The following is a 14421-nucleotide window of genomic DNA, read 5'->3' on the forward strand; positions in this document are numbered from 1 at the left end:
CCGCCCGCGTCCCGCCGAGGCCCCTCCGGGTCGTGAGGCGCAGGCCACGGGGGAGACCCCTCAGCGCTCCGCTCGCCCTCACCAGCATGGCGGCCTGAGGAAAACCGCCCGGGCATGAGGCTTCGCCCTCGCCGCCGACATCTTGTGAGTGGCGGAGGGGCGGTAAGGCGGTTTAATAGGGCCTACTGCGCGTGCGCACAGCCGGCATCATTCCGCTGCCTTGAGTGAGGGGGCACCGCCTCCATCTCAAACCCCGCTTCTGATTGGTCCATCAAAGTGACGCCGCCTTCTGGGCGGAGAATGGCCTTGCGGGAAGAAACACGTGGTTCAAGAGTTTATAGGCTGCGGGTAATAGGTTGCGGGTAAATTCGGGGGGGGGGCACTGTGCTTTATCTGGGCCGCAGTTAGGGTTGCCAGTCTCCAGGCGTAGGCTGGAGATCTCCCGGAATCACAACTGTTCGGAAGAGAGATTTCAGTGGGTAGTTGTGTTGATCTGAAGCCGCAGAACAAAGTTTGGGTCCAGTGAATTTCTTCAACCATTTCATATGGGGGAGGGGGTTTAGTTGCCAAGAAGGGCTGGTTAAAGTCAAGATGGGTAAGTAGCTGAGACTGGATAATCGCCCAGTTACCAGTGTTCCCTCTAAGCTGAGTTAGTGTGAGCTAGCTCACAGTTTTTTAGCCTCCAGCTCACATCTTGTCTTAGCTCAGGAAGGATGGCTCCAGAGCAAAGTAAATTATGCAGTAGCCAAATCGCTTGCTGGCAACTTTAATGCCAGTAGCTCACAAAGTAGAATGTTTGCTCACAAGACTCCACAGCTTAGAGGGAGCATCTTGACTCTAAGGCGCAACTAACCCGCCCCACACCCCCCCTCTCTCTTCCTATATGTAATGCCTGAGGACCTTTTCACTGTATCTGAAGAAGTGTGCTTGCACAGGAAAGCTTGTACCCAGAATTAAACTTTGTTGGTCTTAAAGGTGCCGCTGGACTCATACTTCATTCAAGTGGTCTGAAGGTTACAGAGGTCGGTTCCCCAGGAGAAAATTGGCTGCTTTGGAGGTTGAACTCGATGGCATTATACCCCTCTGAGGTCCTTCCCCAGGGTCCACCTCCAAATCTCCAGAAATTTCCCAAAGCCTAGGGGGCCCCAGATCACATTGAGGGCCACCCAAGATGTGGTAGGGGTTCCAGTTTCCAGATGGAGCCTGGAAATCTCCAGGAATTATAAGGAGACAGGAAGAAGAGATTGGATTTATACCCTGCCCTTCATTCGGTGTCTCAGAGCGGCTTGCAAACTCCTTCCCCTCCCCACAACAGACACCCTGTGAGGTAGGTGGGGCTGAGAGAGCTCTTTTGAGAACTGCTCCTGAGAGAACAGCTCTGCCAGAACTATGGCTTGCTCAAGGTCATTCAGCAGCTGCAAGTGGAGGAGTGGGGGAATCAAACCCGGTCCGCGCACTTAACCACTACACCAAATTGTACACTACAGTACCTATCTCAAAATTACAGAGATCGGTTCCCCTGGAGAAAATGGCTGCTTTGAAGGGTGGACTCTATGGCATTATACCCCTGTGAGGTCCCTCCCCAGGGTCCACCCCCAAAATCTCCAGGAATTTCCCAACCTGGAGCTGGCAGCCCTACCTAGTGGAGGATCTTTTTTTTTTGGGACCAGGTTAAAAATGGCTCTTTAATTTGTTGGGCTACAGTGTTTTTCTATGTAATGAAATGGATGCATTCTAATAAAAATTATTTTTCAAAGTAATAAGCTTAAAATTCTGACCAAAAAAATAAGCAGCTCTATGAAAGGCAAACCAGCACAGAGATGAGAGGTAAAACTTTGTTCCTGCTGTGCTACCTGTGTCTGTTTGGCCATGGCTTCTAATGGTAGAGCATCTGTTTGGCATGCAGAAGTTCCCAGGTTCAATCCCTGGCTTCCTCAGTTAAAAGGACTGGATAGGAGGTGATGGGAAACACCTTTCTCTACCTGTGACCAGAGAGAGCAGCTGCCAGTCTGAGTAGACAATGCTGACCTGGATGTATGTATTATCTGTGTTCAGTGCCCTGAAGTAAAACAGCCCTGCTCAGGGTTAAACTGGAAACCTCGAGGCTAGACTACTGCAATGCTCTCTACATGGGGCTGCCTTTGTCTCAAATCCGGAGGCTGCAGCTGGTGCAGAATGCAGCAGCCAGGCTGTTGATGGGTCTCTCTAGGAGGGACCATATTCAGCCTGTGCTGAAAGTGCTGCACTGGCTGCCGATAGCGTACCGGATCCGCTTCAAAGTGCTGGTTCTTACCTATAAAGCCCTATATGGCCAGGGTCCAGCCTACCTGAGGGACCGCCTTTCCCCACATGTTCCCCCAAGAGCACTACGGTCGGGGCCCAAAACTTGCTGGTCATCCCGGGCCCCAAGGACATCAAATTAGCTGCCACCAGGGCCAGGGCTTTTTCGGTAGCGGCTCCTACCTGGTGGAACGAGCTCCCGAGGGAGATCCAGGCTCTGCGGGACCTTATCCAGTTCCGCAGGGCCTGCAAGACTGAGCTCTTCCGCCAGGCCTTTGAGTAGGAGCCGCCACCCCACTATACCACCACGATCTTAAGGATGCACGGACGAGGCCCTGATGAAGATCCTGGAATAGGTAAAGAAGATCCGATAAGCTGTCGCCATTCATGGGAGCACCACCTGGAACTGTGTCGATTCCATCTTGGATTATGATATCAGTGACTGAGCACCGTTGTTGTTTTTTAAGTGTTAGTTGTTTTTATTATGCTTTAGATGTTTATTTATGGCACGGCTGATTACCTTGCCCTTGTGAGCCGCCCTGAGCCCATTGGGGAGGGCGGGATACAAATGTGAAAAATAAATAAATAAATAAATAAATAAAGCCTTGCAAGACTACAGAGGCAGCATTCATATTGCTGGGATGCACATCTTCCATCTCAGTTACGAAATCATGAAGCCAGACGCATTCAACTGTAAGCTCGCCATTTTACCAGATCGGTATTTTTCTAGTTGTACTTTTTTAAAAACAAAATCGTGCCTGTACAGTATCCTAATGAAAGTCAACACCCCTGGACAGACAGATCTCATTCCTACCACGCAAAAAACAAGTCACAAGTTTAATTCCATTTTATTAGTATTGGAAATGAAACATCCAACTGTTTCATTTCTTTCTTTTTTTCCTTTCAATGTGCTATCGTTCTAAGTACAATCTGGCGGTAACGTTTGCCCCGACATATATTTACGAAAAATTATATACTTAAAATGTTTCTCATACGACATACAAGTTAGTACAAAAAAAATAATAATCGATCTGGGAACTTCGTAACAGTATAGATTCATTATGGCCTTTTAGATAAAGTTCAAGTATTTCCCAGTGGAATGGAATGTGAGCGACAAGATCTTTCGTTCCTTATTCTGTTTTGGTTACTAAACATTGAAACATTTTTAAGCTGTATGAAATGGCAGGGGGCTTTTCCACATTCTCATATTTTGCTCCCTCAAGTGGTCGATTTGATATTACACCACTTTATGTCCAGCCTAACACCCAGTAGTTAAAACACGCATGGAACAGACGACTCCCACCCCCCAAACAACAGGAATGCACGAGGAAGGAAAAGAATGCGGAAAAGCCCACAGTGTCCGGTATGAAAGCCTGGGAATTGTAGTGAGGATACTACGTTTTCTTTCTGGAACATCTCTACCTCAGAAATCTACAATTCCCAGAGTTCCTTGGATAGAAATCCTAGCATTGGAACCATTTTAGTTAAAAATATATATATATGGATACTTAGATACCTGGGAGGTATTCTGGATTGCTGTAGTGGTGTTCTTGTTCTTTGAAAATTACCCCCATTTCTTTAATGATGTCACACAGGAGATGCCTTGAACGCATTCGTTCTACATTCTGTCGCAGTCGTAAATTTATATAGAACACGCATAAATCTAGCCACGTACGGTTCCCTCTAAGCCGAGTTAGTGTTAGCTAGTTCACAGTTTTCCAGCCTCTTAGCTGAGGAAGGATGGCTCCAAAGCAAACTAATTTATGCAGTAGCCAAATTGCTTGCTCACAACTGTAATGCCAGCCGCTTACAAAGTAGAATTTTCGCTCACAGGACTCTGCAGCTTAGAGGGAGCATTGATCACGTATGTGCACAGCCTAACACAACCCTTCACCCTATGTGTTCAGTACTGCTGCACTGGAAAGTAGAGCGAAGTTGGCAAGTTTTATATGTGTACCTTAACTGGGCCAAAGACAGCATAATTCCTGCACCATCCGAATTCATTATGACGACATTTATAAAAGCAAGATGGCCCAGATGTGCCAACATTGACACACAATTTCACACGTCAGTTTCAATACGGCCTCATCATTTTCAAGTGTGCTCCAGCGTTCCTTCGAAACATGAGATCGGAGGTCCCTCCAGCTTTTCTGCTCAATTTACCCAATTCACCCTTCCCACTGCAGCCCCCGTCCTATATGGCTTTCGTCCCAGTGAATCCCATAGTCCCCACCATAGGTGACTTATGAATTTAAGCAGTCGGTAAGAGGGCGGGGCAGGAAGGAGTGAACCAGTGCTCAGTTCTTGTGGCACTTTCTGATAGGACCAGGGTAATGCCGATTGCCATTCTGGGGTCAGGAAGGAATTTTCCTCCAGACCAGATTAGCCCAGGGATCCTGGAGGTTTTTTGCCTTCCTCTGGGGCCTAGAACAGGGGTCACGGGGGGAGGTAGCGGAGAATTTCCTGCATTGCACAGGGGGTTGGACTAGATGACCTCTGGGGACCCATTCCAGCTCTATGTTCCTATAGCCTTTTCAGTGGTCAAGAGGACCTCTTCTCTGTTTCCCCAGTAGAAAAGCTGTCAGGATCCAACCCACAGGTTGAGCCGAAAGCAAGTAAGCCACAGTCTTGGCATGTCCAAACATTCACAGCGATAGCCGTCTCCGTAGTCCGAAACATTTGGCTGTGCTTTTCAGCATATTGATAATTGTATTAAAGTGGCTGTTTGAACTGGAGAAGCTTTCATTTTAACGAACCTCTTTTTGGTAGAACTGACACAGGACGAATGTTCATTTTCTAGAAAAGAGACATCTGCTTTGTGGCAGAATGAGGGTTCGAGCCATTAAAAATGATAGATGCGTTAGTTTACTCTCTGTCTTTCAAGCTCCAGGGGCGTCGGATGCTAACTCTCCCACTGCTTAATTTATTTTGGAAGAGGCATTCGTACTCGAGCGTCCCCAGCTACACCACCCTCTGATCTGGAAACCCGTCTCCCTAATCCTTGCTACGTGAGGATGCTCTACACTTTCTCGCGGCAAGAGAATGGCACCCCACACAGGCTCATGGGTAGTCCAGTGTTCCCTCTAAGCTGAGTTCATGTGAGCTAGCTCACAGTTTCGGCCTCATTTTTGAACGCTAGTCCCTCTCTCGCGGAAGCCATTAATACAGATAGCCGCGCATACCGGTTAGTATACCTTTCGTGTTTGCGGTTCTAAAATGTAAGAGAGGTCCTTTTGTCAACCATTTCAGCATTAGGGTAAGATGTCACGGCAACTTCTACAGGCACGTCATCTTGTAACAAACAAGGTAAAAATTCATTCAATGAAGGGTTACTTTAGTTGTTAAAACAAGCCTTGGAAAACAAGCCCGCCTCAAAGAGAATGTATGGAACAGCCGGCAGCTTAGGAGAGTCACAATATTCCCTGGGAACAGCCAGTGCGAGCCTCCTCGTACACACCTCAAGACCTGTTGTCTCTGGTGCAGAATTTGCATGGTGGTTCTCCTGGACCATTCTCTTTCGCCACCACGAGCTTGCACAGAGGGAAGGGAGCTGATGCTAACAGGACCCGAACAGAAGAGATGTGTCTTCACATGTAGGCATGACCAGGAAGGAGGCGTTTTTATTATATATCTAAGACAGGAAGGGAGGGAAGGCAGCGTGGTATAGCCTGATCTCATCAGATCTTGGCAGCTAAGGAGGGACGGTACTTGGATGGGAGACCACCAAGGAAGACCCTGCAGAGGAAGGCAATGACAAATCACCTCTGCTTCTCGCTAGGCTTGAAAGCCCCTTGCTGGGGTCGCCATAAGTCTTGGTTGGGAGGCCACCAAGGAAGACCCTGCAGAGGAAGACAATGGCAAACCACCTCTGCTTCTCACTTGGCTTGAAAGCCCCTTGCTGGGGTCACAATAACTCTCGAATGGGAGACCACCAAGGAAGACTCTGCAGGGGGAGCCAATGGGAAACCACCTCTGCTTCTCGCTTGACTTGAAAGCCCATTGCTGGGATTACCATAAGTCTTTGTTGGGAGGCCACCAAGGAAGACCCTGCAGAGGAAGACAATGGCAAAGCACCTCTGCTTCTAACTTGACTTGAAAGCCCCTTGCTGGGGTCGCCATAACTCTTGGTTGGGAGGCCACCAAGGAAGACCCTGCAGAGGAAGACAATGGCAAAGCACCTCTGCTTCTCGCTTGACTTGAAAGCCCCTTGCTGGGGTCGCCATAAGTCTTGGTTGGGAGGCCACCAAGGAAGACCCTGCAGAGGAAGTTATTGGTAAACCACCTCTGCTTCTCGCTTGACTTGAAAGCCCCTTGCAGAGGTCTCCTTCAGTCGGCTGCAACTTGATGGCAGTTACATACATAAGGCAAGAGGAGGATGGGACCATTGAGGAAGGTGTGAACATAAAAGGCACAGTGTGGGGAGAAAACATTAAAAAGTTGGACAGGCAAGGGAAACAGGCAGGCAGAGAGAAGCTGGACACAAGAGTGGGACGGAGGGAGCAATACTGACTATGAACTATTCCTGAGAGCCAAACTGTGCAGAACAGGGACGGGAGGGTCCCAGACCCCCTACGGAGGAATGCCTTCTCCCAGAACTTTAAGTCAGAAAACAGAACATCCCCATCAAAATCCCTTTCCCCCACTTCTAGAGGATAAAACACAGGAATCTGCCTGAAAAAAAGAATGGTAACGTATATTACAGACCGAACCCCTTGCGGAGTAGCAACGGATGTGCAAAAGTTCCACTGTCTCCAGATGCTGAAATATTTGCACATCAGGAAGAGGAGTAGGCAAGGAGTACGGGGAGGTGAGAAGCCCCTCGTCAACCAACCAGAAGCCATTCCAGAAATGTGCCGCTCGAAACAGTTCAGCGAGGGCACTGGGCCTTGATAGAACGAAACGACCCTCTTTACTAGGGATCTCCTGAATGCGTCCCATCTCAAGGAAGAGAAGAGAAGCCCCTTCCCCGGCTTCCTGATGCCCCGAACCTCCTCCACCCCTCTGCTATATCCATACAGAATTCTTCCCATCCTTGCTGTTAGAACTGCCTTTCTCTGAGCTGGCTTTGGGCTTCGCACCCTGTTTCTCTTGGGCGGTGTTGGCCCGGTTCTGCTCCGCCATGGTCCCCCCTGACTCCGGGCTGCCGGTTCTCGACGGCTGGGCGTTCGCCTGAGTGTTGTTGTAGCTCTGGAAGGCAATATCCAGTTGCTCCTGTGCCACCCTCAAGTGTTTATGAAGCGTGGACAAGTTTTGTGGGATGTTCTCATCGGGGCTGGTACAGTGCTGCTCTTGAGCCACATTGGCCAGGTTCTGCTCGTGAGCCATCAGGCTGTTGGGGACTTTGGCCTGCTTGTCTGATTTCACCACCAAATTGTATTCCGGGGGGCAGGAGATATTCTTCGGGTAGGCAGCGTAGTTGTAAGGGGGCTGCCGAAAGCTGTGGATCTTTCGCTCCCGAATGGCGTCTCGGATGGTCCCGATGCCCAGGTGGCACATCTCGGCCACGTTGAGCAGCAGGCAAAGGCAGCTGACCACGTACATGATCAAGAGGAAGATGGTCTTCTCCGTCGGCCGCGACACAAAGCAGTCGACATCGTGAGGGCAAGGGACTCGGTTGCAAAGATAATACGGCGTGACTTCAAAGCCGTAGAGCATGTACTGGCCTACCAAGAAACAAACTTCAAAAGTGGCTCTGGTGAGAAGCTGGAAGACATAAATTTTCATCAAGCCCTCCTCTTGGATATGTCTCCTCCCGTCGTGTTTCTGCTGCTCCTTCTTGTTCTCCTTGGCTTTGGCTTTCTCGTCACTCTCCACGACGTCGTCGCCGATCATGGGCTCTTCCTCCTCTGCTCCCAAGGGGTCTTCCAAGTTCCGGACAGCTTGCCAGTTCAACGCAAACTGCTTTTTCTTCTTGAAGCTCCGGAACCTCTTCTGCTCCTCTTCGGTGGACCGCGCAATCCTGTGGATGGCGTAGCCCAAGTAGATGACGGAAGGCGTCGAGATCATGATGATCTGGAAGACCCAGAACCGGACGTGGGACAGTGGCGCGAAGGCGTCGTAGCAGACGTTGTCGCAGCCGGGCTGCTTGGTATTGCAGGTGAACTTGCTCTGCTCATCGGAGTAGATGGACTCGCCTCCGACGGCTGTGAGGACAATCCGGAAGACGATCAGGACGGTGAGCCAGACCTTCCCCACGAAGGTGGAGTGGTTGTGAATTTCTTCTAGCAGGCGAGTTAGGAAGCTCCAGCTCATGTTTGTCATAGGGGCTATTCATTTATAACCTGAAACAAAAGAGAAAGATGAATTGAAAACACAGCCAAGGCAGATCTATCCCTCAGGAACGTTGCTACTCCGTCTGGGGTTGGCGATAATCACAAGTCCGCAGATAATCGACACTCCGCCGCCGCCACCAAACGTCTGCGCCACAATAACCCAAATCATGCATCATAAAAAAGCCTAAAATTAAATTATGCAAATTATAGTTCATATAAGTTATGTAAATTGTGTCCATTGGAACAGGTTTTTCTCCCTTTGCATTGTTTCTTTAGCTCCCCCTAGCCTGCCGGAGAGGGGTCCTGTCTCAGTAGTAGAGATCAGAGATGGAGAAGGTCCCAGGTTCATTCCCCAGCATCTGCAGTTAAAAGAAATCGGGCAATAAGAACACAAGAGAAGCCATGTTGGATCAGGCCAATGGCCCATCCAGTCTGACACTCTGCGTCACGCAGTGGCCAAAACCCAGGTTCCATCGGGAGGTCCACCAGTGGGGCCAGAACTCTAGAAGACCTCCCATGGTTGCTCCCCAAGGACCAAGAACACAAGGCATCACTGCTCCAGACATGACAGAAGCCATGTTGGATCAGGCCAATGGCCCCTCCAGTCCAACACTCTGTGTCACACAGTGTACAAAACCCAGGTGAGATGCTATTTGTAGAAATGTAGAAGCAATACGTTCTGTCTTATGTAAATCTTTTACAAAACCAATAAAAAGTGTCCTGGCCCCACTGCTGGCACCTGGTATTTTTGGCCACTGAGTGAAACAGAGTGTTGGACTGGATGGGCCACTGGCCTGATCCAACATTGGCTTCTCTTATGTTCTTATGGATAAACATATGGAGCAGAGGTCCATCAGTGGTTATTAGCCACAAGGTATAGATAGGAACTCTCTGTCTGGACAGATGGTGTTCTTCGTTTGGGTGTGGGGGGGGGGGGGGCAACAGTGGGAGGGCTTCTAGTGTCCTGGCCCCACTGCTGGACCTCCTGATGGCACCCGGTATTTTTGGCCACTGTGTGACACAGAGTGTTGGACTGGATGGGCCATTGGCCTGATCCAACACTGGCTTCTCTTATCTTCTTAAAACCAAATAAAAGAAAATCAAAACGTTTCAGCAGCAAGCCGCCCAATAAAACTAAGCAAACGTGCAATAAAAATATATATATTCCGATTGTGAAGGATGATAAAAAACGTCCCAGTCATGCAGTCCATTAACCCCAACCGCACACCTGCAATCGAGCCGACATAAAAGCACCCCAGACCAATGTAAATCAAGTCCACCCAAGTTATACAAGCATACAGGGTATAAAAGCAGTTGAAAGGTGATATAAGATTGCTTTGGGACGGGACAGGGGAGAGGGCTCAGTGGCAGAGATCTGCTGTATATGCAGAAGGTCCCAGGTTCTGTCCCCGGCATCTCCAGTTCAAAGGACCACGTAGCAGGTGACGTGAAAGACCTCCAGCTGAAATCCCGGAGAACTGCTGCCAGTCTGCTTAGACAACACTCACTCTGACGCACCAAGGGTCCGACTCGGTGTAAGGCGTATTCATGTGTTCGTGACACATGCTGTTTGAGAGGGGCCGTGGCAGACCCCCCCCCTTGCCCTGGAGCCTTTGATGTAATTACCTGGTGGGCCCCCCAAGGCCCCTCCCCCCAAAACCCCTAGCTCCGGGGCTGATCCCTGCCCTACCCTATAGACCAGTGATGGCGAACCTTTTAGAGACCGAGTGCCCAAACGGCGACCCAAAACCCACTTCTTTATCGCAAAGTGCCAACACGGCAATTTAACCCGAATGCTGAGGTTTTACTTTAGAAGAAACGACTCATACATTAACTTAAGAGGATCCAAACAAAGTAAGGAAAGCAATCCCAAATGCTTTTGTTTACTTAAAATTATTTGGCAGAGAATTCGACACTTTAATGATGGTCTGGGCCTGGCTAGGGCGATGGCACGTGTGCCCAAAGAGAGGGCTCTGAGTGCCACCTCTGGCACCCGTGCCATAGGTTCGCCACCACTGCTATAGACCCTTGGGTTTGCAAGACCTTCTGCTCAGCGGAGGAAGTAGGAATTCCGCGGCCATTGCACTCAGGAGGCCTAAGCGGTCACTGAGAAAAGGAGAAAGCTCTTCCCCCGTCTCCTTTGGCTCACATCTTCTAGATCGGGCTCGGCAGCGGAACGGCACGCAACTTTCTTCTCACAGCCAAATCTTTCTCACAGCCAAATCTCACAGATCGGGTCGGGTCCTTCTATCCTTTGCCCGTTGGGTGATAACCGATTAAGCTCAGTTGGAGGGAGGGGGACGCAAGACGGAGGGCTCGGACGGCCCGGGCAGCGTGCGTGATCAAATTCGCGGAAGGGTTCCAAATATGATCAAAGACTTCCTTATGCAACGAGAAACATAAGGATGGCATTGTCTGGAGGATGACTAAGGCGCACTCGTCCCTTTACTCATCACAACCATTCATTATCGCTCTTCTTCTTTGGCCCGACTGGGCTGACACAACGTTGTCTTTTTAGGGTCAAACATCACGCGATGCAGGGCGGGCCACGCTCAAACTCCACGTGTTTGTCTGTCGAACGGAACGCAGGTCCCGTCTTCCTCTCCTCTGTGGGCGGAAAGTGGCCGGGAACCATTTGTGAGGGTCGCTCACAAAACCGGCCCAGGGAAATCGGGTCCGGGGCCCAATTCCTAGGGTTGCCCAGTTCCAGCTTGGGCCTGGAGATCACAACTGATACGGGCTAGGGACCCAGTTTGGTATAGTGGTTAAGAGCGGCGGCCTCTAATCTGGAGAATCAGGTTTGACTCCCTCCTCCTCCACATGAAGCCTGCTGGGTGACCTTGGGCCAGTCACAGTTCTCTCAGAGCTCTCGCAGCCCCACCTATCTCACAGGGTGCCTGTTGTGGGGAGGGGAGGGCAATTGTAAGCCGCTTTGGGTAGTGAAGGGCAGGATATAAAACCAGCTCTTCCTCCTCCTCTTCTTCTACTTCTCATGAACAAAAATAAAGACGCCTTATTTTGAATCAGACCATTTGTCCATCTAAGTCAGTATTGCCTACTCAGACTGGCAGCAGCTCTCCAGGGGTCTCAGGCGGAGGTCCTTCACGTCAGCTGGTCGTTTTCAACTGGAGATGCCGGGGACTGAACCTGGGACCTTCTGCATGCCAGGCAGATGCTCTACCACTGAGCCACAGCCCCTCCCTTGAAGGGAACTCTCACTGAATCAGACCCTTGATCCATCACACTCAGTATTGTCTACTCAGACTGGCAGCGGCTCTCCAGGGTCTCAGGCACGGGTCTTTCCCATCACCTACTGCCTGGTCCTTTGAACTGGAGATGCCAGGGATTGAACCTGGGACCTTCTGCATGCCAGGCAGAGGCTCTACCACTGAGCCACGACCCGTCTTTACAGCTCTCCAGGGTCTCAGGCAGAGGTCTTTCCCATCACCTCCTGCCTGGTCCTTTTTAAATGGAGGTGCCGGGGATTAAACCTGGGACCTTCTGCGTGCCAGGCAGAGGCTCTACCACTGAGCCATGACCCATCTTTACAGCTCTCCAGGGTCTCAGGCAGAGGTCTTTCATAAGAACATAAGAGACGCTAATGTTGGATCAGGCCAAAGGTCCATCCAGTCCAACACTCTGTGTCACACAGTGGACAAAACCCAGGTGCCATCAGGAGGTCCTCCAGTGGGGCCAGAACTTCAGAAGCCCTCCCACTGCTGACCCCCTCCAAGCACCAAGAAGACAGAGCATCACTTGCCCCAGAGCCCCTATCTATACCTTGTGACTAATAGCCACTGATGTACCTCTGCTCCATATGCTTATCTAATTCCCTTTTGAAGCCGTCCATGCTTGTAGCTGCCACCACTTCCTGTGGCAGTGAATTCCATGTGTTAATCACTCTTTGGGTAAAGAAGGACTTCCTTTTATCCGTTCTACCCCGACCGCTCAGCAATTTCATTGAGTGCCCATCAGTTCTTGTATTGTGAGAAAGGGAGAAAAGGACTTATTTCTCTACCTGCTCTTTCCCATGCATAATCTTATAAACCTCGATCATGTCACCCCTCAGTCGGCTCCAGAGCAAACTCATTCATGCAGCAGCCAAATTGCTCGCTCGCAACTTCAATGCCAGTAGCTCACAAAGCAAAATTTCTGCTCACAAGACTCCACAGCTTAGAGGGAGCATTGGACACAATACCTTGCATTTATCTGGTTATAACAGCATCCATTTATCCTTCATACCTGGCATACTTCAATGCCAGTAGCTTACAAAGTAGAATTTCTGCTCACAAGACTCCACAGCTTAGAGGGAGCATTGGACACAATACTTTGCATTTATCCCTGATTGTAACAGCATCTGTTTATCCCCGGACAAGTGTGGGGCGAAACCGGGGTGACCTACATGTAATGTGTAAACAAAGAATACCCCGAGATAATCACAGGGGTGAACTCGAGTGTGGCGTAGAATGTAAGTTTGGGGATGGGGTTGAACCACGATTTAAGGTCTAGTGTGGAAAGGACCATAGAGGAGAAAGGTCGTGTGTGTGTGGGGGGGGTGGAGGTTAGGCAAGCTAATGGACAACAGATCGGCCGGAGCAGGGCTATCTCCCCCCCAAAAAAAGAAGTGATGAACCATAGAGTTCCCGTAGCAGAGGAGTTTCCCATACAAGAGAGATCAGGAATGTGTACTGGCTTGAAAGGACATTTTTAAAAGCATCCCCCCCCCAGGCATATCCCCCCCCCCCAATCGTCTCCACTTTTCTTCCAGATCACAACGTGTCCTACAAGCGAGGAAAGTAAAGGAAGAACGGGATAGGAACACGCTACTCACAGAGACATGATGTTCCTGGCGCTGGGCTCCCTCGCCCGTCCCGCACTCCGGAGCAAGTTTTTCCACAAGCAGAGCCGTTTTAGGCAGGGGGGTGAGATATATAGCCCCATCGAAAGTGACGTCTCGCCAAAAAAAGAGCTTGAGGAAGGAGCCGTTTTAGCAAACTTTTAAACACTTCCCTGCCGGACTCCGCCTTTCGGACGACAAAGCCCCCCCCCCCCAGCCTTCTAGAGGCGTCCCGGCATCAGCCAGCAGCAAAAACCCAAATTTGCTGTCCTAGAGAAAAGCATTCAAACAAAGGTTTCCTACAAACACATTAAAGAATCCCATGTTTTCCTACAAACACCTTAAAGAATCCCAAGTTTATCTACACACACATTAAAGAACCCCAGCTCTCTTTCTCTAGTCTTTGAACGTGTCCTCGATGGGAATAGTTGAATAAGCAAGGGATTTTTGAGACAAGGCAAGGAAAAGACACCACCTACTTCCCTTAAGAAATCCTTCTGCCTAACGCTGGAAGGAAGTTAAGAGCGCCAGTCTGGGGCATCGGTAATAGTTTCGGAAGAAGCGAAAGCATGACTAATGAAAAACATCTGGGACACGCATGGCCAGGGCTCCGGCTGGAAGGCTCTGGGAGGGAAGCAAGAAGAGAGACCCCCCCCACACCACCCGCCCTCAGCAAAGCCATATCTGGGCTGAAAGTTTCGACCGGGAGGCACAGGAAACTTTCTTCATTCAAAAAGGCCTTGTGAGCAATGCTCCCTCTGAGCTGTGGAATCCTGTGAGCAAAAATCCCACTTTGCGTGCTCCTGGCATTAAAGCTGTGAGCAAGCAATATGGCTGCTGCAGAAATCCGTTTGCTCCGGAGCCATTTCTTTCTGAGCTGAGACAAAAACCTGTGAGCTGGAGGCTAAAAAACTGTGAGCTAGCTCACACTGACTCAGCTTAGAGGGAACACTGCTTGTGAGGTATTTATGGAGTGGACGCTGGACATTGTAAGTGTTGCAGCCGCAGTGTTCCCTCTAAGCTGAGTCAGTG

At 50.0% G+C, this 14421-nt stretch overlaps 2 protein-coding genes across 3 annotated transcripts in view; both read right to left on the bottom strand.

Annotated features, from left to right (window-relative positions):
• Positions 1–141, bottom strand: part of IBA57 (IBA57 homolog, iron-sulfur cluster assembly) — a 5511-nt gene extending 5370 nt beyond the window's left edge. The window contains exon 1 of the mRNA XM_015413000.1: positions 83–141. Within this exon, the coding sequence (XP_015268486.1) occupies positions 83–141 (59 nt within the window). The remainder of the gene's footprint in view (positions 1–82) is intronic.
• A 6946-nt stretch (positions 142–7087) lies between these two features.
• The window catches only part of GJC2 (gap junction protein gamma 2), a 65295-nt gene continuing 57961 nt past the window's right edge, over positions 7088–14421 (bottom strand). The window contains exons 1-2 of one of the 2 annotated variants that reach the window (XM_015413002.1): positions 13384–13455; positions 7088–8561 (exon numbers count right to left, since the gene is read on the bottom strand). In XM_015413002.1, the coding sequence (XP_015268488.1) occupies positions 7285–8541 (1257 nt within the window). In that variant the 5' untranslated portion in view covers positions 8542–8561; positions 13384–13455 and the 3' untranslated portion in view covers positions 7088–7284. Of the gene's footprint in view, positions 8562–13383; positions 13456–14421 lie in introns of those variants that run through there. The other variant, XM_015413003.1, reaches the window with a different exon arrangement.

The sequence above is a fragment of the Gekko japonicus genome, unplaced genomic scaffold (assembly GCF_001447785.1).
Source record: "Gekko japonicus isolate JY-2015 unplaced genomic scaffold, Gekko_japonicus_V1.1 scaffold2375, whole genome shotgun sequence".
NCBI classification, from domain to species: Eukaryota; Metazoa; Chordata; class Lepidosauria; order Squamata; family Gekkonidae; genus Gekko; species Gekko japonicus.